This window comes from Salvelinus alpinus, chromosome 3, assembly GCF_045679555.1.
Source record: "Salvelinus alpinus chromosome 3, SLU_Salpinus.1, whole genome shotgun sequence".
Lineage (NCBI taxonomy): Eukaryota > Metazoa > Chordata > Actinopteri > Salmoniformes > Salmonidae > Salvelinus > Salvelinus alpinus.
In genome coordinates, this window is record NC_092088.1 from 30607649 (window position 1) to 30634715 (window position 27067).

Genomic DNA, 27067 nt, shown 5'->3' on the forward strand with positions numbered 1-27067 from the left:
CATAGTTTCTGTGCAGCAGCCTGAACGTTTTTACATCCTTACTGAGTGTAGTTAGTCAGTAACAGTAGACATAAGACAATATTGTGTTTGTCAGCCTAAATTGTATGGGCTGTATCATGTATCATGAGCCATAATTGGGTCACTCATAATGCTGAAATAACTCTCTCCAGGCTTACTAAATGCTAACTTGTTGATGTGCACTGTATTTGTGTGTATACTTAACAAACACCTTCTCCTGTGGTGTATTCATTACGCAGATTCTGTTGCAAAACATTCTGTCTGTTGCAAAACGTTTTGCAACAGAAACCGTTTACTCCAAACTTCTTTTTTTTTAATTGGACAAATTCAGGTAGGTCCCTCACAGTTTCGTTCCGTTTGCTCTGTTTGCTTCCGTTTGGCTCATGAACGGTAAACGGTTTGCATTGCAAGACGTAATTAATACACCCCTATTCTTTCCTCTCTCTCAGGATGTGTTCCTTATGATCCGCCGTCAGAAGACCACCATTTTCACAGACGCCAAAGAGTCCACCACCGTCTACGAGCTGAAGCACATTGTCGAGGGAATTCTCAAGAAAGAGCCTGAGGAACAGAGGCTCTTCAAGGTATCACAGATTCTACCTTGTAGTGAGTTGGGTTGAGGTGGAGTTACGTGATTGTTAATGCACTACACCTGCTCGTCCAACATCTCATTCCAAAATCATGGGCATTAATATGGAGTTGGTCCCCCCTTTACTGCTATAACAGCCTCCACTCTTCTGGGAAGGCTTTACACTAGATGTTGGAACATTGCTGCAGGGACTTGCTTCCATTGAGCCTCTTGAACATTAGTGAGGTCGGACACTGATGTTGGGCGATTAGGCCTGGCTCGCAGTCGGCATTCCAATTTATCCCAAAGGTGTTCAATGGGGTTGAGGTCAGGGCTTTGTAGGCAGTGGTGTAAAGTACTTAAGTAAAAATACTTTAAAGTACTACTCAAGTAGTTTTTTGGGGTATCTGTACTTTACTTCATTATTTATATTTTTGACTACTTTTACTTCACTACATTCCTAAATAAAATAATGTACTTTATACTCCATACATTTTCCCTGACACCCAAAATTACTCATTACATTTTGAATGGCTAGCAGGACAGGAAAATTGTCAGATTCATACACTTATCAAGTGAACATCCCTGGTCATCCCTATTGCCTCTGATCTGGCATTGCTCATAAATTGTTTGTCGGGAGCTTCATGAAATGGATTAACATTTCATGAAGCTCCCGACAAACAATTATTGTGCTGACATTGCTTCCAGAGGCAGTTTGGAACACGGTAGTCAGTGTTGCAACCAAGGAAAGACGGTTTTTATGCGCTACACGTTACAGCACTCGGCGGTCCCGTTCTGAGAGCTTGTGTGGCCTACCACTTCGTGGCTGAGCCGTTGTTGCTCCTAGACGTTTCCACTTCAAAATAACAGCACTTACATTTGACCAGGGCAGCTTTAGCAGGGCAGAAATTTGACGAACTGACTTGTTGGAAAAGTGGCATCCTATGATGGTGCTACGTTGAAAGTCACTGAGCTCTTCAGTATGGGCCATTCTACTGCCAATGTTTGTTTATGGAGATTGCATGACTGTGTGATTGATTTTATACACATGTCAGCAATGGGTGTGGCTGTAATAGTCGAATCCACTAATTTTGGCCATCTAGTGTGTTTTTGTTAGCTATATTATTTTTCAAGAGGGATCTCCATCTCACCAGAAAGTTAACTTCTCTAACTTATATCAAATGTGAGCTAGCCTCAGTATAAACAGTCAAGTAAATGTAAAAAAAAAAAAAAAAAAAATCTGCATTTGGGTCCACCACCAACAGTGTCAGATTTAGTCATCACTTTACAACATAATTTAGTGTCTCATGACTTTCAGTAACATTAGCAAATGTAATCATCTCTTTCTTCCCCCAGGATGACCAGTTGCTAGAAGACAGTAAAACTCTTGGCGATTGCGGCTTCACCAACCAGACTGCAAGACCTCAGGCACTGTTGGACTGGCTTTCCGAATGGGTGGTACATCCATTTACACTAACTACTCCTCCAGCTACTTTACTGTCACCAGTCCCAGTGTAGTCCCCCTCCATTGGAGCTTCAGTCTCCTCTGGTTTTAAAATATTCTTATCTAACAAGGTACAGGCTTACAGGGTGCTTCCGAACAAAATGCGTTTAAAAAACAGCAACTCGATTGTTTTCAATGAGATCAGTACATTTGGGGAGGGCCTAGGATTGTGTTGTGCTGTCCTTCAGGAAAGTTGGGGACGTTAAGGATCTTCCAATTGAAAACGAAGATTAGATATAGACAGGTGTGCTATGACTGTTTGATTAGTCAGTTGACCAGTGAATGAATTTGCAGCTACTACTGACCACCGTTTCAGTCTGTTGTCCTCAGTAGGCTGTAATGTTAGTACGCTGTGTTATTGAGCCCCCTTTCTTTCTCCCCTCCCCTCTTCAGATGAGATGTTTGAGCAGCTGCAGGTGGAGGCATTCTCCAGCCCTCCAGAGCTCCCTGACGTCATGAAGCCCCAAGACTGTGGCAGCACTGCCAACGAACAGACTGTGCAGTGATGAAGGGAGGCATGGAGGGATCGGGGATGGGAGAGGGCTGTCTACAAAAACAGCCAAGGAGGTATAGGTGGCAGGGTAGAGAATATGTACCATAATTTTGGGTTAAGATGGGATGGGGCATGTGTAACCAAACCAGGTTACTACCAACCACCTTCACCTTCACCTTAACCGAACACTCCTGGATCCCTGTGAATGCTTTGCAAACAGCAGTTACTTTATGATAAGAACCCCCCTTCCTTGCTCCCCAGCCTTCTTGTCGGGTGCACCATTCTGTTCAAACACATTGGGAATGAGTGTCAGGCTCAAATTCTCTCATTTGAATGAGTGACACTGTTGGTTTTGAGTGTGACTATGTGTGTGTGTGTGTGTGTGTTGCGTGCGTGCGTGCGTGCGTGCGTGCGTGCGTGCAGGGTGTGAAATTAACTTTTTGGTCCACCAGCCGTAGTGGTTGGTGGATGCCCGAATTTTACCAGCCGCTCACATTTTTCACCAGCCACATTTCCCCCTGAAAAAAATATAAATCACAGAGAAGACTGTACCCCATCATGCTTTCACAACTGTAGCGTTGAAATTCTATTTTCCAGAGTTGACACGCATATTCACACTTAAATGTTTTTTTTACATGTGGGCTTTGGATTTAGAAAAGAAAAATGCACTCAAATGCTCTGTATGACCACCCGTCAATGTGTCTGGTAAGAATAGACATTATTCCAGGCAATGCCAAACTACCAGCATGTGGTTGGTGTTAATTTACCACCCTGTATAAGTGTTAGATAATTATTGTTCTTACTATTACTATTCTTAAAGGAAAAATCTACCCAAAACCGCAAATTCATATAATTTACAGTGTTAAAAGAACACTATGTGAGAACAATATTTTTCATTTTGTCGTTATAATAAGGTTGGTAGCAACAGGTGAAAATCGTTGTGTAAATCTGTTGCAGCTCAAGTCGACTACAAAACACCCAATGGAATGGTCTCTATGGGCTGGCTACAGTAGCTAGGTAGGTAGGTAGGTAGGTAGCTAGCAAGCAAGCAAGCAAGCAAACGTAGCTACGTACAATAATACCAAAGTCAATATCAGCATGTGAAGTAGCTATCTGTAAATTCGCCTTAACAAACTGCACTATCAATTTAGGAGTCTACAATCTCACCATGTTCAACATGCAGATCGATGTGCCTCACTGAGGTCTGACATTCGCAACGGCACCATGCAATGTTCCCTGGACTGAAGAGGCAGACAAATATGAGAAATGTGCTGGACCCTCTTAAATTACACATTTCTCGAGGTAGGATTTTTGCTAAATTATGATCAGTGGTTCATTTAAGAGAAGACTACCCCTTGCGTTATGACATCGGGAAGTATTGAAATCTGACGTATGATAGATGTTTTCGCGATCTGAAAGTCATATTCCTATTAACTTCCAGTGTAATGAGAGCGGCTTTATCGCAATGCTATGTCTTACCGGTCAAATTTCTGCCTGCTTGAACGGAAATAGCTCAGATACACAAGATAACATGAAAAGACCCTGGTAATCGATAGAACATCGCTCAGAGATGCACAAAAACATTATAACATTCAAAATGGGTGAAACTTTCCTTTAAAATGGCAAAGTGTCATTTGTGTTATCAATGTACTAGAAAAAAATGTGCATGGGTTAGGAGTCAAACGTTAAAACGTGCAATCATGCATGAGAGAATACCATTGTAAAGAACAAGAAAAAAGACTAACGCTAAAATCTCCACCATCGTATAGTCTTTCATCATAAATTATCTTCATGTTCCCCAGTTCTCTTCTCTGGGTCACATTCAAAATAGTAAAATGTTGTGGAACGGTTGCAGATAGAAATGTCATGAATAGATCTGACGTGATTGCTTATTTTACACAAAGAGCAGCATGTTTGTTCCACATCATATATTCTTATCTGAACACTCCACAATGTTGTGTTACGCTAAATGCAGCTCAGGTTAAGCCAGTTCCAATGTGCTTTTCTGAATAGATTTCTTTCCACACTTAGACCTGGAAGGAAAACTCCTTTACACTGTAAGGTAAATGCTGTTCTCCTTCATTATAGCATCGTTATAGCTTATTTTATGTAATGTGGAAATTTTCAGCCCCTTCACTCTTGTTTGTTTGCACTGAGACCAAATGCTTGGAACTCCTGGACTAAGCAGGAGAACCGGTTGGTTGAGGGCGTCTTTTTGTGACATTTAAAACAAAATTTAGCAAAAGATGGTATCAGCATTGGACTGGTCTTTGGGGTGGGCATGCCATACATCAGGTCATGTGACATCAGTTTCCCCCCAAATGAAAAGACATAGACTGTAACTGTGAGCTTAAATAAATATTTGTTTATTTTTTAAAACATGTTGGTTGCTCTATTCAATTGACAGTATTTCAGTGTTTATATAACTTACTAGTGGTATACCTAATACATGACTAACATTTAGTTGAGGAATGTCATTGTAAACATAGTCAGTCATGCTCATTGCTTAGTCAATTCAGAATTGAAATATTGCTTTTTCAATGTTTTTGGTCACATCCACTATTGAGGAGAGGAGTGAAATTCTCAGTTCTGTAGCAACAATTCCTGTACTTATTCCTTGTGAATGAAGCTTGACATCTTTAACCAAATGTGTTTTCTAGATTAGATTAAATTAGTGTAACTGTCACAATTTTTATCCTGGCAGACACGATGTGAAGGACACCAATTGGAAATAGATAGTGCACATGCGCAACAACACCACTTCACAGCTACATCATTACCGTTAGTTTGGCGCTTGCCAAAAATCTAAAATGTTCTATCCCAAATATGGACTAGGAATGTAAAAGGTGACCTCATTTGTCGGGGAAATGGGGGGGTTGTAACAAGTGGTGTATATAAAACCTGGATTGCGAATACTATGTATTTGCCAATCAGAGGTTTTGAAGGCAACGGTCGGCCATATTGGCACTCCCCAGAAGAAGGAATTCTCCATTATTTCAATTAAATGAACAAAATAACATGTATTTAAGTAAAAAATTATAATAATTGTAGTGGGGACAACAACATAACTTTTTTTTAAAGTATACTATAAGGAAATTGTTTTTATATTTGTTAATTTTTTATTTATATGTTTAGCTCAGAGAATATACTTTGAAAGTATGCATTAAGGTGTCTATAATATAATAAACGTGTCAAAAACAAATGTTCACATTAATTAATGCATTTCTATTGCTTACAAAATATGTTTTACGCCGTTAGGAGAGTGCCAAGATGGAGGCGTGGTGGCTTCAAAGCATCGCCCTCTGGTTGTCATCTAGTGTGTATATATAACGCATTGGTTGTAACCGCAGTAATTTAACTACGCCTTCTCGAGTCTGTGGTACCAGTAGGCATAATACAGGAAGAGAGCCGTGGAGGAAAAGAAACGGTACGCCCTTTTTTTATACTCGCATAGTTAGTAGATAACGGAATCCAAAAAGTTATTCGGGGCTAACGCAGACAATAACCCTGTTACAGAGATAATATATCCAGCCATACCATGGACGTTTGACGACCTAGATCCAATAGAATAAACCATCCACTACAAGCTGATGCTGATCATATTAATCTTTTCTCACATCAAGAGGAAAAAAAGCTAATTTCAGAATTTACCATGGATGATTTGGGTATGTATTGCAAATTGACCCTCTTTGAAACATTGTAGCTACGTGCTCCGCTATCTAATGTAATTGAAGAACGATGGTTGGATTACTGAGGCAATGAAAAAAGTAACATTTTAGTTTTTTTGAAAGAGATCCATCTTTGCTGGAATTTGGAGCAAAAGTAAATGGACATTGAAATGGAATAGTTTAGAAAACAATGTTTTCTTATAATCTATGATAATAGATAGGAACATGATTAGGTATAAGATAGTACCTATAAATAGTACGATGTTTGAAAATGCATCTGGGGTCCTATTCCTATTAATCAAGCAACATTTTACTTATAGCAGGTCATTTTAGACTTGAAAGAAACAGCCCTTATCCTCAAGTCTTTGTTATTGTGCCTATAGAGTCAGCTTTTGAATGTATCAGTATATCGACTACATTAGATGTAGGCCTAGCTAGTAGCTACTGTATGGGTGGTCTCTTATAATCCATGTTCATGAGAGATCGTTATCTAGTGAAAATCTGCTGGTCTCAATTGAATAACCTTTTTAACCATAAAACAACTCAAATATTATCTTCCAACTCAAATCTTGCTTTCTCTACATTGTGCTCCTCTTTTTTAAGGGAGGAAAGAAGATCAGGAAAAGCTTAATTTTGTGACATTTTTGTTTTACCACTCCAGCAATGTAAAACAGCATGCTCCCTTAACTATATGCAAGGAAAACAAGAAGTATACTAATGTAACTGTATCCTATGTCAACATGCAGTGCTTCTAGCTCTAACCACAAATTCAATCAAAATTAGATCTTGGACATCCTCTGTAGGCCCTCTCTGTCTATAATGCTATCGATGAGTCAGAGATGGACTTTAGTGAGCTTCATAACATAATAAAGATATCAATGTAATTCATTCAGCCATCAGGGAAAAGAGTGTGACTATCATTAGTGTTAGTGAACTACTGGGTGGATTTAATAGTTAGAAGAGCCTCTTTCGAATGACTATTGATACAGAGGTTGAGGGATACATCTATCCCTCTTTTCTTAAAAATGGTGGCAACTTTCAGAATGGAAAGCAATGTTCCAGCCCTCTTCATCTAGCACTGAAATAGCCTAGGGCCACGATGGCTCACCAAGACTCATGAAGTTCAGTGAAAATAGGAGGGTTGTGTGCTGTCCCAGACCAGAGAACAAAGCATTTGCTCTTGTGGCCTACTCGCTCGAAGAGTAGTGTGTGCAACATATTTCAAAACGGAGGGATTTTATGCTTAGCAAGCACGAGGAAGAATGTCTGCATCTGGTTCAGCACATCTGGATAGGATTGCACTTCAAGGTTCAGTTGTTGCTGGGTGACTGGCGACGTGTTTCTCAAATAGGGGGACAGTGTTTATGTCAGTGTGTTTATGCTGTAGTGTTGTGTGTTATGTTGTATGTTGATCTCTTTGGTTGGTGTGACTTGTGGGGTTTTTCAGCAAGACCACTTGTTAAGAGAGGCTATGGCCAAGTCAAACAGTCGACAGGCAGAGCTCTAAATATGGTCATATTTCACATTGAGAGAATTTCAACTCCTTATATGAGCAGTCCAGTCTGTAAGTGTGTGTGTGTGTATAAGAGAGGGAGAGAGTAAGAAAGAATGTGTGTGTGTGTGTGTGTGTGTGTGTGTGTGTGTGTGTGTGTGTGTGTGTGTGTGTGTGTGTGTGTGTGTGTGTGTGTGTGTGTGTGTGTGTGTGTGTGCGCGAGCGAGCGAACAACATTCTCTCCACATGTTTGTACCAGTGTGAATCATCAGTGGGAGAAATGACCACAGACAGGGATGATAAAGGCAGTCTCACCAGCCCCAGTCATATGTAGGTTTAATATGTCTAACTCTTACCAAGAAATTATGAATGTGACGTACATATAAACACCAAATAAACTCTAAAATAAATACACCGACCTCAACTAAATATTCAATTTTGAAAATGTAAAACAGTCATTTTCCGAAATATCCTTATTTTGCTCTGAAGTTGCTTCAAAGTTGCTCAAAAGTTGCACGAAGTGATGCTCTGTGCATCTTCCACAAATATTATTGTCAAAATAGATTTTCCTGGAAATATGGTTTGATAATTCATTTATTGTTTCAGATTTTGCATGGTGTGCAAAAGTAAACCATGTAAGTTTGGAGAAAAGCTTGTCTAATAATCCAATAAGACACATTGGCCTGGTTTTGGCCATAAAAGGGATACATCCATGATGTCAATCATTTGTTGTAAAATGCAGTATGCCATGGAGGAATACTAAAATGGCATGTACTACTCGTGAAAATGAGGTTTGAGTTCAATATCAGTTGACAAACACCCTTCCTCCACTGCTTCCTTATCACTTTGGCATGTCCAGAAAGGTCTACAGAAATGTTATATTTTTCATGTGACTTTAGCTTGTTTGCTTATTTGATGTCCCTTGCTTTGATTGGTCAATGTGTTATTCTCACTCTAATTGGCCCGCCTCTCTGTGTCCTCTCTGCTGCCTGCGTCTGATTTGCATCTCTCTGATTGGTCACTGAGTCCGTCTGTCTACCCTCAGGAGATCCTGACTCACCTAACTACCCTCTCAGTCCTCGTATTGTTGTGTTTGGTACGTAACTGTCTGTATGTATGTTTGTTTGTGTGTTTCACCCTCTTTCTGTAGTTTCTCAGTGTATCAAAATACTTTGCTTCTATGTCCTCATCCCTTTGTTATTCCATATTTTTTCCCTCCTATTTTCCTTCTATAATTTCCATTCCCATTCCCATTCCCATTTCTCCAATTTCTTGTATTTAACCAGCATTAACCATCAACATAGGTATCAGCCAATACCTGTGTACTAACCACCCTCCGAGGCAAAATGAATGACTGCACAGTATGAGTGACAACATCTTGAATTCCTCTACAAAGACTCCCATTGAAATAGAAATATAATCTATAGATTTTTTGAGATTCTATGCACACTCCCATCCTCTCTGACTCTGTAGACGCCCTCCTCGCTGACCTAGAGAGCACCAGCTCTCCCCTGGCCAGGTGCCCAGTGCTGCTTACCTCTGATCCCCCGGCGGAATCTGACCCCGCGCCTGCCAGCCCTCAGGACAACGCCCAGACCAGGCCACCGCCTCCAGCTTACACACCCCAGCAGGTAAGAGGTTTGAGATAGGAAACATTTTAAGAGTTTTGAGGTAGACTTAACAACTTGGATCAGATTACCTTAGCCCCAAACCTTAACCATTAGGAGGGGTGGAAATATATCTGAGCCTGAATCAGTGGTGAGGGCCAACTTCTACCTACTCTAGGTGAGGTAAAAGAAAGAAGTCAACATAGAACAGGCTGTTGGAAGTGTCTTATACTGTAGATAATTATAAAGTGCTAAAAGAGGATAGGTAGTAAGGAGGGATCAGACCCTGCTTAGAAACTCAACTTGTCAAAGTTAAATGTTTTTCTAGAATAGTTATGAAGTACCATAACTCGTATTGTGTTGATGGGTGAGCATTGAGTTCAGAGCAAAAGTGAAGATTGACTTTCTGGTTGAAAAACAAGTGAATTATGTTTATAATGTGCAAACTTTTCTTTTAGACGGTGTCTGCTGCAATGAAGTCCAATGGTTCTCAGAACCCAAACCCAGACAAACAACTGTACAGGTACTATTTTCCTTTATTATTAGTTACTTTAGTGGTCAAAGCAGCAGCGATTAAGCTGGTTCCACCAGGCTATTATTTTACAGCCCTATATGAAATAATGTTTATGGCCCTGGCTTTGTTTTGGTGAATTCTACATTCTTATGCAGTGGGGGGATATGGTCGGGGGGGGGGGGTCTCAGTTCTATATTCTTATGTAGAACGACTAAGGAGCTCAGTTCTGGACAAAAAGGACATTCTACTCCAAAATGAATGAAAATAAGTATGCTGACACCATCTAAAATAGAATTTCCTCCTCCAGAAATTAGCCCAATAACACATTGGTAAAATTATTTGCTAAAATGATTTTAACATATTGGGCCATGTACAGTATATAGCCTATGCATTGTCTATATTATCAAGTATGCTATTAGCAATAAACATGATCACCTTTAGCCCAACTGATGCAACAAAGTGCAAATAAATAGGCTGAAGCATCGGGTTGCCTATCTGCATTTACCCTATTGGGCGAATCATTAGCCAGATCTCAAATGTGATCTTTTAACTAGATATTTTCATATCAATGAATTTTATGTCCCAAAAACACTTGCATAAACGCTGAATATAATGTAGGCCTACCCAAGGGTAACTTGGGGTAACTCGCCACCCGGGCTCTCACAGAAACCACTTTGTCACAATTTTTCCCCCAACACTTTCCCTGTTTATCTGTCTCATCACAATTTTTTAAGTCATTCCAAATAAATTATTTTGAGGTAGAGAGGCGTTGTATCCCAAGTCACCCTACAATTGACCGGTGTTACATTTAGTCCCACTCTCCCCTATACACTCACTGCGAATTGCAGAGCGCTAATGTGCTTTAAAACATGCTTCTGCGAAAGTCCCGGGTTTAAAATGGTGCAGTTCGCACATATTTAGGAGTTGAGAAATAAATAAAGTAGGAATGGAAAGCTGGGATTCCCCTCTTTTCAACAAAAGCCATTAAAACTGCTGTTTTCGCGATTGCAAGAATTGTTGTGCATTGTCCTGCTTGTCAGAATGCATGTTTCCCTCCCTATGGCACGTATAACATGAATGCGCCATGAGAGGACTATTTATCTAGCATAGAACACAACAACAAGCCTACTAGGTAAATATATAAACTATTCTACTATGGGGTTGTTAGATTTTTCTATTATAATGACTTGTTTTGTTTGCAGAGGAAAAATACACGTGGAATGTTCTAGCATCTTCAAAATGTGCCTCAGCAGAAATATCTGTTCATGTTCCATATTTTTTGTTGTTGCGTGGCGTCAATGATTTTGCCGTGGCGCACCTTGAGTGCAGCGGAAACACTGGATGATTTTACAAGAAAGATTGACAGACAGCAATATTGGTGATAAATTGTTGCTCTCTCAGAGTCCAAGTTGTAACATTCGAGAGAAGAAGTTGTAACAGTCAAGAATTGAGTGAACGATATTAAATAAAACTCATAACATACCAGAAAAGTCTGACTTGTAAGTAAGTAATGAAGGAATAGGAGAGAGATATGCTTGCAGTGCATACTACTTTTAGACTCGTTTTGGTCTGTAGAATCAGCATTTTTCCTTCAGTACTCTTGGTCTTTGAGAGAAAACACTGCTATTAGTTTCAGCCATACTTTACTGTAAAGAAATATCCAACTATCCCTCCCTTACTGTCTTTTAAAAACATCCTTATCTGTCTTACACCACAGCTTAAATCTTAATGAATTTACTTCTGTAGATTGTTGTCAAAAAGGCTGCGGCCAAACATTTGGTGACATACTGAGCATGTGCCACAGCTAAAGCACGGATGGGAGTCTGAACGTTACCAATAAATATGTGTTAAAAAAAGTGGGAGATTTCCTTAGCTCAACAGCCCATTATGTTCCAGTTTTTTAAATTTGCTTTGGTGCTATTTTCACCACTAGTGTGCAGCTGCAGCCTGCAATTCGGGGCGTTCCTTCGTGTGGGCATTCCTGCAGGAACGCCCTCCGCTCCCCCTCGAGCATCCCATTGGTTCTTTCATTGTCAACAATCTACACAAATTACTGTAATGTCAAAGTGGAAGAAAGATTCTAACATTTGTAAAAAAAAATATATATATATATGACAAATAAAACACAAATATAGTTTGATTAGATAAGTATTCAACCCCGTGAGTCAGTACACATTAGAATCACCTTTGGCAGCGATTATAGCTGTGAGTCTTTCTGGGTAAGTCTCTAAGAGCTTTCCACACCAAGATTTTGCAACATTTGCCAATTATTCTTTTCAAAATTCTGTTGCTAATAATTTTCAGGTCTTGCCATAGATTTTCAAGTAGATTTAATTTATTTTTAGTTTATTTAACCCATATACTTCAACAAGGTATTGACTCAGAGGTGTGAATACTTATGTAAATGAGTTGTTTCTGTATTTAATTTTCAATCACTTTGCAAACATTTATCAAAAACATGTTTTCACTTTTGTCATTATAGGGTATGGCAGGGTTCCCCAACTGTCCCTCAAAGTTTTCTGACCCCACCCCCCCAAATAATATTTACAGTACCAGTGAAAAGTTTGGACACACCTACTCATTCCAGGGTTTTTCTTTATTTTACTATTTTGTGAAGACATCAAAACTATGAATTAACACATATGGAATCATGTAGTAACCAAATGCTTGTGCTTCCAGTTCCGACAATGCAGTAATAACCAATGATTAATCTAACCTAACAATTTCACAACAACTACCTTATACACACAAGTGTAAAGGGATGAAGAATATGTACATAAAAATATATGAATGAGTGATGGTACAGAACAGCATAGGCAAGATGCAGTAGATGGTATCGAGTACAGTATATACATATGAGATGAGTAATGTAGGGTATGTAAACATTATATTAAGTGGAATTGTTTAAAGTGGCTAGTGATACATTATTTACATCAATTTGTCCATTATTGAAGTGGCTGGAGTTGAGTCAGTATGTTGGCAGCAGCCACTCAATGTTAGTGGTGGCTGTTTAACAGTCTGATGGCCTTGAGATAGAAGCTGTTTTTCAGTCTCTCGGTCCCTGCTTTGATGCACCTGTACTGACCTCACCTTCTGGATGATAGCGGGGTGAACAGGCACTGGCTCGGGTGGTTGTTGTCCTTGATGATCTTTATGGCCTTCCTGTGACATCGGGTGGTGTAGGTGTCCTGGAGAGCAGGTAGTTTGCCCCCGGTGATGCGTTGTGCAGACCTCACTACCCCCTGGAGAGCCTTACGGTTGTGGGCGGAGCAGTTGCCGTACCAGGCGGAGATACAGCCCGACAGGATGCTCTCGTTTGTGCATCTGTAAAAGTTTGTGAGTGCTTTTGGTGACAAGCCGAATTTCTTCAGCCTCCTGAGGTTGAAGAGGCGCTGCTGCACCTTCTTCACCACGCTGTCTGTGTGGGTGAACCAATTCAGTTTGTCCGTGATGTGTACGCCGAGGAACTTAAAACTTTCTACCCTCTCCACTACTGTCCCGTCGATGTGGATAGGGGGGTGCTCCCTCTGCTGTTTCCTGAAGTCCAAGATCATCTCCTTTGTTTGTCACAAGTGATTTTAATTTAAGAGAACTGTTACTAAGTATTCCCACGCATAATATAGAGACACGTGATCGTATACAAATTATTATGTTTTAGTCAAACATTATATCTGTTTGGGCCTCTTGCGGTCAATTTGCAGTCTACAAATGACTTCTAATTATGTTCCAGCCCCCGACCATCCACTCAAGAAAAAATCTTCTGGCGGCTGAATCTAATTGATGATCTCTGGGGTATTGTGTGTTGATGGGTGAGAAAAAATATAAACTCAAGATTCAACACTTTCAAATATTTTACTGAGTTTCAGTTCATATACGGAAATCATTAAATAAATAAATGAGGCCCTAATCTATGGATTCCACATGACTGGGCACTGGTGTAGCCATGGGTGAGCCAGGCCCAGCCAATCAGAATGAGTTTTCCCCCTCAAACGGGCTTCATTACAGACAGAAATACTCCCTCAGACAATTCCACAGGTGAAGAAGCCGAATGTGGAGGTCCTGGGCTGGCGTGGTTACACGTGGTCTGTGGTTGTGAGGCCGGTTGGAAGTACAGCCAAATTCTATAAAACGACGTTAGAGGCAGCTTATGGTTGAGAAATTAACATTAAATGCTCTGGCAACAGCTCTGGTGGACATTCCTGTTGTGCGCATGACAATTGCACGCTCCCTCAAAACTCAAAACAATTGCACTGTGGCATTGTTTTTGTTACAAAAAGTGGTCTTTTATTGTCCCCAGCATAAAGTGGCCTTTTATTGTGGCCTTCTATTGTCTTTTATCGTCCCCAGCATAAGGTGCACCTGTGTAATGATCATGCTGTTTCTTGATATGGATGGATTATCTTGGCAAAGGAGAAATGCTCACTAACAGGGATATAAAACATTTGTGCACAAGATTTGAGAGAAATAAGCTTTTTGTGCATAAGAAACATTTCTATTTTTTTTTTTTTCTTCAGATCATGAAACATGGAACCAACACTTTACGTGTTTTGTTTATATTTTTGTTCAGTGTTCTTTCTGAAGGCACTGTAGGTGTACTGTAATCAAATGAAACAAATGAAATAATTGAAAGAAACAAGGTTTAAAATAAATAAATAATGTTTTATTAGCAGGCACTAGTTTGGTTCAAGCCTGTCTTGAGCATTTGGGCATAGGTTCTCATCGACATCACAATAAATGTCCTCATTGTTCATGCATCTGGAGAAAAATCTTTTGGCATGGAGAATCCAAACCTGACACAGTAGGTCAGGGTTGATGTCATTGCATGCCTCATCCATGGCCTAAAGGAGGTTGGCACACTCATGGGGACCTTCTACCTGTATTGTATTTTACAGTATTGTATTGTACTTATGTATTGTAGTGGTCCTGTGTGGCTCAGTTGGTAGGAGCATGGCACTAGCAACACCAGAGTTGTGGTTTCGTTTCCCACTGGGGTCACATACAAAAATGTGTGGATTCACTGTTGTTATTGGATAAAAGCGCCTGTTAGGTAAATGGCATATATTATTGTATTTGAGTACTGTGTTGCCCAATGCAATTTTAGTACATCAGTGTGGAACCCCCCCCACCCCCCATCAAAAAGACGCGGGTAACTTCATTTTGGATACATGTTTACTGTAATGGGGTTGCCTTTGTGACATACATGTCCAATCTTGTCAATATCCGTTTTTTTTTTTTTACTTAATGTGAAATAAAATCATAATAGTCATCATAATAGTACATTACCCTGCTTAAACCGTAACTTGTTTTTACTGTAACTTACTGGCAGCCGTTACCTGTAAGTTACTGTAAAAAACGTTACAGTATGTTACTGTAAATACCAAAGAAACTTGGTTTAACAGTATATTACTGTAAAAAAGTGCTTTCTTTACAGTAATGTACAAGAGCTCCACCTCGTTCTTAACTGGTCAAAGGGCCTCCAGACGTAGCTCCACCTCATTGTTTGTTGGTGGAAAGGCCTCTAGCTGGTGGTCCACCTCGTTCTTCGCTGGTGGAAGGGCCTCCAGCCGGAGCTCCACCTCGCTGTTGGTCGGTGGAAGAGTGACCAGCTGGACACATTTTTTATTTGCAGGGGGTATTGAGTTGATGATTCTGTGGTGGTTGCTTCACTGTCAGTCCAAAATTGCCAAACTGTGTGGTTACATGTAACAAAGCATCATTTTACTATCATCATTGGGCTACTGCCGCTTTCTTCAAATGTTGCTTTTGGTAAGCTTTGGCCTTTTGGTGCATAGACTGCCCTGTCTGACGCGGTAGGATACATAACCTACGATTGGCAACAGTTGGATAGAAGCATGCAATGAAGCAACCACCACACGATCCTCAACTCAATAGCCCTTGCAAATAAAACATGTCCCTTCAGTTTTTTGGTCTCTGGATATGCAGCTAATATTCTCAAAACTGGATCATTTGGGATCCTGCCAACCCTATCTCTCTTGAAAATATATTTGCTTCGATAGGCCTTGCATGAACCCATGTTTTCCACAAATTATAATAATCGATTTAGGTTCACATGGGTATGATATCAGATTAGATAGACAACATTGCATGATTTCCCCCCAACTTGATTGAATTACTTTGATTGATGGTCTTTTGTTGATGTGAAAAACCAGCCAAAGACTGGCTTCCGAATATTGGTTTTGCGGTGTCCCAATGTAAATGCTACATTGTGGAGTTTATACTTTATACATGATAGGGTTATTTTTCAGTAGTTTTACTCTAAGAGGGTTTGCAAACAGGGTCCGGATTATTCGGGTGCCAAGAATGTGCATTCCTGTAACAAACCAGCAGGGCATCAGGTCCATTTTTATATACACTATATTTATGAATGTTTATAAAATATTTAAATCATATTGTTGAATATACACTACCGTTCAGAAGTTTGGGGTCACTAAGAAATGTCCTTGTTTTTGAAAGAAAAGCACATTTTTGAGAAAAGCACAAGTCCATTAAAATAACATTGAATTGATCAGAAATACAGTGTAGACATTGTTAATGTTGTAAATGACTATTGTAGCTGGAAACGGCAGATTCTTTATGGAATATCTACATAAACGTACAAAGGCCCATTATCAGCAAACATCACTCTTGTGTTCCAATGTTATGTTGTGTTAGCTAATCCAAGTTTATCATTTTAAAAGGCTAATTGATCATTAGAAAACACTTTTGCAATTATGTTAGCACAGCTGAATACTTGTTCTGATTAAGGAAGCAATAAAACTGGCCTTCTTTAGACTAGTTGAGAACCTGGAGCACCAGCATTTGTGGGTTCGATTACAGGCTTAAAATGGCCAGAAACAAAGAACTTTCTTCTGAAACTCGTCAGTCTATTCTTGTTCTGAGAAATGAAGGCTATTTCATGCGAGAAATTGCCAAGAAACTGAAGATCTCGTACAACGCTGTGTACTACTCCATTCACAGAACAGCGCAAACGGGCTCTAACCAGAATGGAAAGAGGAGTGTGGGGCCCCGGTGCACAACTGAGCAAGAGGACAAGTACATTAGAGTGTCTAGTTTGAGAAACAGATGCCTCACAAGTCCTCAACTGGCAGCTTCATTAAATAGTACCCGCAAAACACCCGTTTCAACGTCAACAGTGAAGAGGCGACTACGGGATGCTGGCCTTCTAGGCAGAGTTGGGAAAAAAAATACATATCTCAGACTGGCCAATAAAAATAAAAGATTAAGATGGGCAAAAGAACACAGACACTGGACAGAGGAAGATTGGAAAAAAGTGTTATGGACAGACAAATCTAAGTTTGAGGTGTTCGGATCACAAAGAAGAACATTTGTGAGACGCAGAAGAAATTAAAAGATGCTGGAGAAGTGCTTGACGCCATCTGTCAAGCATGGTGGAGGCAATGTGATGGTCTGGGGGTGCATTGGGGGTGGTAAAGTGGGAGATTTGTACAGGGTAAAAGCGATCTTGGAAGGCTATCACTCCATTTTGCAACGCCATGCCATACCCTGTATGCCAATTTCCTCCTATAACAGGACAATGACCCAAAGCACAGCTCCAAACTATGCAAGAACTATTTAGGGAAGAAGCAGTCAGCTGGTATTCTATCAGCACAGTCACCGGATCTCAACCCTATTGAGCTGTTGTGGGAGCGGCTTGACCGTATGGTACTTAAGAAGTGCCCATCAAGCCAATCCAATTTGTGGGAGGTGCTTCAGGAAGCATGCGGTGATTACCTCAACAAATTGACAACTAGAATGCCAAAGGTCTGCAGGGCTGTAATTGTTGCAAATGGAGGATTCTTTGACAAAAGCAAAGTTTGAACGACACAATTATTAAAAATCATTATTTATAACCTTGTCAACGTCTTGACTATATTTCCTATTCATTTCGCAACTCATTTCATGTATGTTTTGATGGAAAACTAGGACATTTCTAAGTGACCCCAAACTTTTGAATGGTAGTGTATGAATGTTGGTTCAGTCCCCCCCCATTAATTTGTTTGAGTTATAACATTCTTTCCCCATCTCTCTCTCTCTCCTTTTCACTCTCTCTTTCTCTCACCCTCTCTCTCCCTATCTCCCCTCCAGCACAGTGAATAAGCCTCGCTCCCCCCGCATGGCGGACCCTCCCCCTCCGGCCTTCTCCTCCTCCTCTGTGTTAGGAGGGGGTCTCAGCGAACTGGACCACCTTCTGCAGGAGCTCAACGCCACCCAGTTCAACATCACAGGTCAGTATAGGCTTGCCCTCACAAGCCTCCACTGGACAGTGTTTGGTAAATGTTTGTTTGATGATGTAAACAAGGTCAACTTCATACTGGTGTGTGTGTGTGTGTGTGTGTGTGTGTGTGTGTGTGTGTGTGTGTGTGTGTGTGTGTGTGTGTGTGTGTGTGTGTGTGTGTGTGTGTGTGTGTGTGTGTGTGTGTGTGTGTGTGTGTGTGTGTGTGCGAGCAACATTTTCTCTACATGTGGTATTCATGCTTTGTGTGCTCATCTTTGTCTTTGGTTGGTAGATGAGATTCTGGCCCAGTTTCCCACCACTAAAAAGGATGAGAGGGACAAGATAAAAGAGTTCCAGGGGTCCAAGGACAAGGTCACAACACCCTACCCCAGGTACCCATATACACCCTCCATATACCCTAAAGCAGGGATCGTCAACTAGATTCAGCTGCGGGTCAATTTATTTATTGAACGGATGGTCGGGGGGCCGGAACATAATTTGTAGACTGCAAATTGACCGCAAGATTCTCAAACAGATATAATATTTGACTAAAACGATAATTTCGGACCTTGCTGACATTTGTATATGATCATGTCTCTATTATGCATTCAATACTTGGGAACAGATTTTCATAATTAAAATTACTGGTAGCTGATTTTCTGGTGTTTGTAGAGTATTTTATGAGATAAAAAAATATATACAGTACCAGTCAAAAGTTTGGACACACCTACTCATTCCAGGGTATTTCTTTATTTTTATTATTTTCTACAATGTAGAATAATAGTGAAGACATCAAAAAACTATGAAATAACACACATGGAGTCATGTAGTAACCAAAAAAGTGTTAAACAAATCAAAATATATTTTATATTTGAGATTCTTCAAAGTAGCCACCCTTTGTTTTGATGACAGCTTTGCACACTCTTGGCATTCTCTCAACCAGCTTCATGAGGTAGTCACCTGGAATGCATTTCAATTAACACGTGTGCCTTGTTAAAAGTTAATTTGTGGAATTTCTTTCCTTATTAATGCGTTTGAGCCAATCAGTTGTGTTGTGACAAGGTAGGGGTGGTATACAGAATATAACCCTATTTTGTAAAAGACCAAGTCCATATTATGGCAAGAACAGCTCAAATAAGCAAAGAGAAATGACAGTCCATCATTACTTTAAGACATGAAGGTCGGTTTCTTCAAGTGCAGTCCCAAAAACCATCAAGCGCTTTGATGAAGCTGGCTCTCAACATCAACTGTTCAGAGGAGACTGCGTGAATCAGGCCTTCATGGTCGAATTGCTGCAAAGAAACCACTACTAAAGGACACCAATAAGAAGAAGAGACTTGCTTGGGCCAAAAAACTTGAGCAATGGACATTAATTAGACCGGTGGAAATCTGTCCTTTGGCCTGATGAGTCCAAATTTTTTATTTTTGGTTCCAACCGCCATGTCTTTGTGAGTAAGTGAACAAATTATCTCCAAATGTGTGGTTCCCACTGTGAAGCATGGAGGGGGAGGTATGATGGTGTGGGGGTGCTTTGCTGGTGACAATGTCTGGGATTTATTTAGAATTCAAGGCACACTTAACCAGCATGGCTACCACAGTATTCTGCAGCGATACACCATCCCATCTGGTTTGTGCTTAGTGGGAATATAATTTGTTTTTCAACGGGACAGTGACCCAACACACCCCCAGGCTGTGTAGGGGCTATTTGACCAAGAAAGAGAGTGATGGAGTGCTACATCAGATGAAATGGCCTCCACAATCACTCAACCTCAACCCAATTGAGATGGTTTGGAATGAGTTGGACCTTAAAGTGAAGGAAAAGCAGCCAACAAGTGCTCAGCATATGTGGAACTCCTTCAATACTGTTGGAAAAGCATTCTTCATGATGCTGGTTGAGAGAATCCTGTCATCAAGGCAAAGGGTGGCTACTTTGAAGAATCTAAAATATAAAATATATTTTGATTTGGTAACTACGTGATTCCATATGTGTTATTTCATAGTTTTGATGTCTTCACTATTATCCTACAATGTAGAAAATAGTAAAAATAAAGAAAAAACCCTTGAATAAGTAGGTTTGTCCAAACTTTTGACTGGTACTGTGTACAGTGCCTTGCTGAAGTATTCATCCCCCTTGGTGTTTTTTCTATATTGTTGCATTACAACCTGTAATTGAAATAGATTTTATTTGGATTTTATGTAATGGACATACACAAAATAGTCGAAGTGAAATGAAAATACTGCAAGTGAAATAAAAAAATAAAAATAAAATAAAAAAATTCTCAAAAATGTCAGAGTGCAAGGAGGGCATTAATCAGAGGCAAGGAGGGCATTAATCAGAGAGGCAACAAAGAGACCAAAGATAACCCTTAAGGAGCTGCAAAGATCCACAGCAGAGATTGGAGTATCTGTCCATAGGACCCCTTTAAGCCGTACACTCCACAGAGCTGGGCTTTACAGAAGAGTGGCCAGGAAAAAGCCATTGTATAAAGAAAAAAATAAGCGAACACGTTTGGTGTTCGCCAAAAGGCATGTGGGAGCCTCCACAAACATATGATAGAAGGTACTCTGGGCAGATGAGACTAAAATTTAGCTTTTTGGCCATCAAGAAAAACACTATGTCTGGCACAAACCCAACACCTCTCATCACCCTGAGAACACCATCCCCACAGTGAAGCATGGTGGTGGCAGCATCATGCTGTGGTGATATTTTTCATCGACAGGGACTGGGAAACTGGTCAGAATTGAAGGAATGATGAATACAGAGAAATTCTTGAGGGAAACATGTTTCAGTCTTCCAGAGATTTGAGACTGGGACGGAGGTTCACCTTCCAGCAGGACAATGACCCTAAGCATACTGCTACAGCAATACTTGACTTGAGTGGTTTAAGAGGATTCTCTTCAAGAATCAATGGGTATATATAATTAATGTATAAGTCCAAATATGGATGTAGCAACTGCCGATTGTCCCTTTAACTCCTTCCAAAGTTGTGTTCATTAGGGAATGCTTTTACAAATGTTTTGCAATGGAAAATGAATGTTTATTATTTTCTTAAGTTAAGGTAGTCTCTTCCTGTTTCAGTCCATTTTTTCCCGTTTGACTAATGAACACGATCCTGTACTCTAGTTGTGTTCATCCTTTATCATTTTTTATGTCTGAAATGTTGTCTCTCCAACTGGAAAAGCTTAACTTGTGTTTTAAATGATAAAATAAATGTATTAATTCATTCAGTTCGGTGAAGCCGTCAGCCACCTCAGCTACACTTGAGCTGGACAAACTCATGGCCTCTCTGTCTGACTTCAGAGTCCAGAGCACAGTAAGAGCCCCACTACCAACCTGTACACTTCACATTAAACACTACAGCCTGTACGCTACTGCACAGTTTAGTTCGCTACGGACAACATTTTTGTGACGCAAAAGAGTACAGATTTGTGCAAAAATACTTTAAACCTCATTATAATCTGCCAGTGTAATTGAACTTTAAACTTTCCTTCAACAAAGTGTGTGATCAGGTGACATCTTTTTATGCATTGGGGGGAAAGGGGGGTACCTAGTCAGTTGTACAACTGAATGCCTTCAACTGAAATGTGTCTTCCGCATTTAACCCAACCCCTCTGAATCAGAGAGGTGCGGGGGGCAGCCTTAATCGACATCCACATCTTCGGCGCCCGGGGGACAGTGGGTTAACTGCCTTCCTTAGGGGCAGAACAACAGATTTTTACCTTGTCAGCTCGGGGATTCGATCCACCAACCTTTCGGTTACTGTCCCAACGCTAACCACTAGGCTACCGCTCAGTTTGCCGAACACACATTGTTGTAGAAAAGTAAAAAATGAAATCCCGCTGCCAGATTATAATGATGTTTACTGTATTTTTGCACAAATCTGTACTCTTTTGCGTCCCAAAAATGTTGCAGATCATCTTATAATACTGTATATACAGTACAATGTTCTTGATGCATTGCATTTATATATAGTCCTCTTTCTCTCTCTGCTTGTCTATCGTTATCCACTCATGCTCTACGCATTAAGAACGCTACAGAGTTCAAAACTGCGGAGCCGCAGAGCCATGCGGTCTATTGTGACGTACGTCGCCCGCGACTTGATAACAGCCAGTTACATGAGGTTCGTAAATGGGCCGCGCGGACTGTCGCGTCTCTGCGGCTGTGCACTCTGAATTGAGCTTTACTCTCTGTTTACAAGTATATGCTTGTCTGTCTCTGTCCTTCCCTGTCTGCTTGCCGGTGTCAACGGTTGTGTTCCAAGTCGTCTCTATTGCAGTCGATGAGTCGGAATGACTCAGAAGATTGCCATATCATATTGATTTAGTTCCCTGAGATGTTACTGGTCTCAGGGCAGTATTCACAAAGCTTCCCAGAGTAGGAGTGCTGATCTAGGATCAGTTCCCCCCTCTTATTCATTTCTATTTAAAAGGCAAAACCGATCAGAGATCAGCGCTCATACTCTGAGATGCTATGTGAGTATGGGTTCAGATCTCACAATGCCCGATGACTTCACCAGGTATTGTATCTAATAATCAGTGCAGTGCGACTGCAACATAGATGACTCGGAACGCCCGTTCAGTTCAACTAATTCAAAAGCATGACAAGAATCACCATGCACTCTCTGGTCCTAATGCATCCTAATCACATTGACATTTGTGTCACAGGTGATCATTGGTATGTTATCTAACTCTCCTTCTCTCTTATTAGCCAGCTCCAGCTGTCACACCAGTGATCACAGTACCACAGCATCCGGTCCCGCCCCCACAAGCCTCTTCCGGCGGCTCATTGGACAGCATGCTGGGGCTCCTCCAATCGGATTTAACCAGGCAGGGAGTCCCCACATCCTCCAAGGGTAGCTGCTCGGCCTGTCAGAAACCGGTTGTAGGACAGGTGATCGCTCAACACTGTCCCATTGTGGAGATTCTTCCTGTACCTTGTAGAACGTAACAATTTTTGCTAAGAAAGTTCTTAACTTTGTTCTGTTTCACATGAAATGCATCACATTTGTGCTTAATCTATGGGCAAGCCAGTACCCTTTTCACACTTGTGCCAACCCAAACCCCACTGTGCTGGCTCGAATGTTTTTTTTTTTAACACTGTCCTGTGCAGCATGGTTCCAGTAACTATGGTGGATGCGTAACCAGGCCAGCTCAGCACAGTTTGGCTCGATTCGGTTCAGTAGTGTGAATAACCATTAAATTACTGACCTTTCACCTTTGACCCTCCAGGTGGTGACTGCTCTGGGGCGGGTATGGCACCCGGAACACTTTGTGTGCTCAGAGTGTGAGACAGAACTGGGCAGCCGGAACTTCTTCGAAAAGGACGGTCAGCCGTACTGCGAGTCGGACTACTTTACCCTCTACTCTCCCCACTGCGCACACTGCAACAAGCCCATTCTCAATGTAAAACCTCCACCTGACACTGTGTGTGTGTTTGTTTGTGTGTGTGCAGGAGTGTGTGTGTGCGTGCATGTGTGTGTGTGTGTATACGGTCTACTTCACCACAAATGTCTATGTACTTACATAAAATGGTGTCAAAATTAATACATTGTGTTTACCTACTGTATATAACTAATTTCCTCCATTACACTCCTTGTTTTCATTAACATGTCCAGTGATATTAGCCTTAGTTATACAGCCCTTACAAAGTGTGTATGCCACCTGAAGCCATAAAAAACAGTTTTCTGTGTTGCCTGTGTAGAAAATGGTCACCGCCCTGGACAAGAATTGGCACCCGGAGTGTTTCTGTTGCGTCAAGTGCAGCCGGGCATTCGGAGAGGAAGGTAATAAACCCACGCTTCCTGCCAAGGGCCACACTGGGATGTAGACAATAATGAACTATGGGTTGTTTTGTTCCATGGTCCTCAGCAATACAACACCAGAAAACACACTTACTTTGTTGTTCCACAAATAGAGTGCCTTTTGCAGCCCTTTGATATTTGAAAAATTGTGTACCAATATTGAATTTTAAAAGCCTGCTATATTAAATGAAGTGTCTTTTAATAATATAAATACATTTTCCAGTTTTTCTGACTTAAGGAAGATTTTAACCCACTTAACCCCTACATTTCCCCAAGTATTCACCATCTTCTTTTGTTCTCATCTTCTTTTTGCCCTAGTTCTTTTGTTGCTTTGACAAAGTCATTTTTTAAGATTATTATTTATTTTATATGATAAGTGATTCATTTACATTTGTCCCTCATTTTAAGGTCAATCCTGTTTCATGAACTGAACTCTCGTTTTAATATAGGGAAACCATTCCTTTAAAAAAAATATTAAAAAGAAACATTGAACAGGTAAGAGTCAAATCATAGTGTAAAAGCAGGTGAGCTGGTTCTACTCTTTTTGGCCATTTGCTGGTGTTTTGTGGTAGAAAGCGTTTGAACATAACATGTCAACCCTATTACCCATAGATAGATGGGATAGAAATGTTTGAACAACTTTTGTCTTTTTGTTAAGCTTGCTTTCTATCACTACAATGGGAACGAGAAAGCATGTGCATGCTCCCATACGGAAAACTATCGCTCAAGTCCACCAAAATGGAATATAACATTACGGATAAAGTTCGGAATGACACAATTTCATGTGTACAACATCTAAAGACCTGCATCACTATACTGAGAGCGTTGCCGTTTCTAAAATGATGTATTTGGGTGATTTTTAGAGCCTTTGTTCGTGTTTTTTATGAAGTTTACAATTTTTATAAAAAATAATATTACACTACGCAAAAGGCCCTCTTTTCATGGAATGACCCTACTACTGAGGCTTACACACACGTATTACTTCATTACTTCCAATTTGGCATGTATTTTGGCATATATTTCAATGAGTGAATGTAAATGTACTACCATGTATTTGGAATACATTTTCTATGTTTCTTGATTTGTTTTACATAATACTTTTTTTTTTTTTATTTTTTAAATTTAAATTTTATCCCCTTTTCTCCCCAATTTTCGTGGTATCCAATCGCTAGTAATTACTATCTTGTCTCATCGCTACAACTCCCGTACGGGCTCGGGAGAGACGAAGGTCGAAAGTCATGCGTCCTCCGAAGCACAACCCAACCAAGCCGCACTGCTTCTTAACACAGCGCGCCTCCAACCCGGAAGCCAGCCGCACCAATGTGTCGGAGGAAACACCGTGCACCCGCCCCCCTCAGTTAGCGCGCACTGCGCCCGGCCCGCCACAGGAGTCGCTGGAGCGCGATGAGACAAGGATATCCCTACCGGCCAAACCCTCCCTAACCCGGACGACGCTAAGCCAATTGTGCGTCGCCCCACGGACCTCCCGGTCGCGGCCGGCTGCGACAGAGCCTGGGCGCGAACCCAGACTCTGGTGGCGCAGCATAGCACTGCGATGCAGTGCTCTAGACCACTGCGCCACCCGGGAGGCCGATTGTTTTACATAATACTTAACCGCCTGTGTCTCCTCCCCTCTCTGTAGGTTTCCATGACCGCGAGGGTCAGCAGTACTGCCAGCAGTGCTTCTTGTCCCTCTTCGCCTCCCGTTGCCAAGGATGCACCCAGCCAATCCTGGAGAACTACATATCTGCCCTCAACTCCCTGTGGCACCCGCAGTGCTTTGTGTGCAGGGTAAGTGTGTGTGATTGTCAGGGGTGGGGTCTGTGTCTTTATGTCAATAAGGACAAAGATTGGCCTAACACGGACACTTGTTACGAATGTGAATTGAACACCACACAAACCACGCACCACACATTTTTTTTTATCACGTTCATCTCCAACTCAACTCCCTTTGCCTTTTGTCGTGTCTGCAGGAGTGCTACTGCCCCTTCGTCAACGGCAGCTTCTTTGAGCACGAGGGCCAGCCGCTGTGCGAGGCCCACTACCACCAGTCGCGCGGCAGCATGTGCCAGGCGTGCCAACAGCCCATCCTGGGCCGCTGCGTCACCGCCATGGGTGCCAAATTCCACCCGCACCACCTGGTGTGCCACTTCTGCCTCAAGCCCCTCAGCAAGGGCTGTTTCAAAGAGCAGGAGAACAAGCCCTACTGCCACCCCTGCTTCATCAAACTCTTCGGCTGAGCACCGAGAAGGACACTGTCCATCCTATGTTTTCTTCTTCCATAACTCCCATACCAGGTGTATGTCGTGTTCATTAGGGCACATAACAATTTAAAATGTTTTGCAACAGAAAACGTAAATGAGCATTTCTTATTGGACAAGTCCAAGTCCGTCCCTGTTTCAATGCGTTTGGTGCCTAATGAATACGACCCAGCTCTTTTCTAGTTGCGAAGTTGAACAAATATCTGTCAGCCATTTTGTTTTGTCGCAGAGAATGAGAGAGAGATCAGAGCTGGACTCTTTCTGGGTTATAAGACAACATTAGTGACTAGAAAGAGAAAGGGAGAGAGAGAAAAGTCTAAGACAATCCAATTCTCTATTAGACTGGTACCATGCAGGCAAAACTGGTTGAAATTATGTCATAATGAACATTTCAACTACTTTTGTTCGCAGGGTACACAGAGCCCAACAAAAATATTTGAGTGAGAAGGGAGCATAGTTCTCCAAGACACATAGAGGACCAATGCAGAAGCCATAGCTAAACTTTTGAGGAAGTTTTCCAAAGAGAAAATAATAGAAAGTTGTTATCACATGGTGTATGTAAATCCATGACCTATCAAATGGAATATTGACCACTGAATTATTAGAAATTTACATTTTTGATGGTCTCGAATGGAACCTTTTTATGAACATTTTGATGAAGGATTTTTTAATAAAAACCCATTTAATATATTTGCTTTACATTGCAAAGTATAATTATCACTGCTATTGCATTTCTATATTGATATATTGTCTATTTTAAATTTGAGGCTACCAGGTATCACAGTTGTAGTGCCAAAGATTTTACAATGTTTTTTCACCATTGTGCTATGCAATTATGTATAAAGAATACCAAAGAGTAAAATAAACACAATTTTGTTCTGCCCTGACTTTGGTGTTGAGGGAAT

At 41.0% G+C, this 27067-nt stretch overlaps 1 protein-coding gene across 4 annotated transcripts; it reads left to right on the forward strand.

Annotated features, from left to right (window-relative positions):
- Positions 1–5964: 5964 nt before the first annotated feature.
- Positions 5965–27049, forward strand: LOC139569621 (transforming growth factor beta-1-induced transcript 1 protein-like). 4 transcript variants are annotated; one of them, XM_071390992.1, is made up of 13 exons: positions 6095–6248; positions 8789–8839; positions 9217–9374; positions 9809–9873; positions 17971–18110; positions 18393–18492; positions 21330–21414; positions 22129–22221; positions 22809–22991; positions 23330–23503; positions 23802–23883; positions 25544–25692; positions 25875–27049. In XM_071390992.1, the coding sequence occupies exons 1-13, from the start codon at positions 6236–6238 to the stop codon at positions 26139–26141; spliced, it is 1560 nt and encodes a 519-aa protein (XP_071247093.1). In that variant the 5' UTR covers positions 6095–6235; the 3' UTR covers positions 26142–27049. The 4 variants fall into 4 exon arrangements, with proteins under 4 accessions (XP_071247094.1, XP_071247096.1, XP_071247093.1 ...); XM_071390993.1 differs by lacking the exon at positions 8789–8839 and having other exon boundaries at positions 5965–6248; XM_071390994.1 differs by lacking the exon at positions 22129–22221.
- Positions 27050–27067: the final 18 nt, after the last annotated feature.

Excerpts from the sequence above, each read along its gene's own strand:
- LOC139569621 (XM_071390992.1), top strand. Across the intron at positions 23,504-23,801 it reads GCAACAAGCCCATTCTCAAT|AAAATGGTCACCGCCCTGGA; the intron begins GTAAAACCTCCA and ends TTGCCTGTGTAG. Across the intron at positions 23,884-25,543 it reads CCGGGCATTCGGAGAGGAAG|GTTTCCATGACCGCGAGGGT; the intron begins GTAATAAACCCA and ends CCCTCTCTGTAG.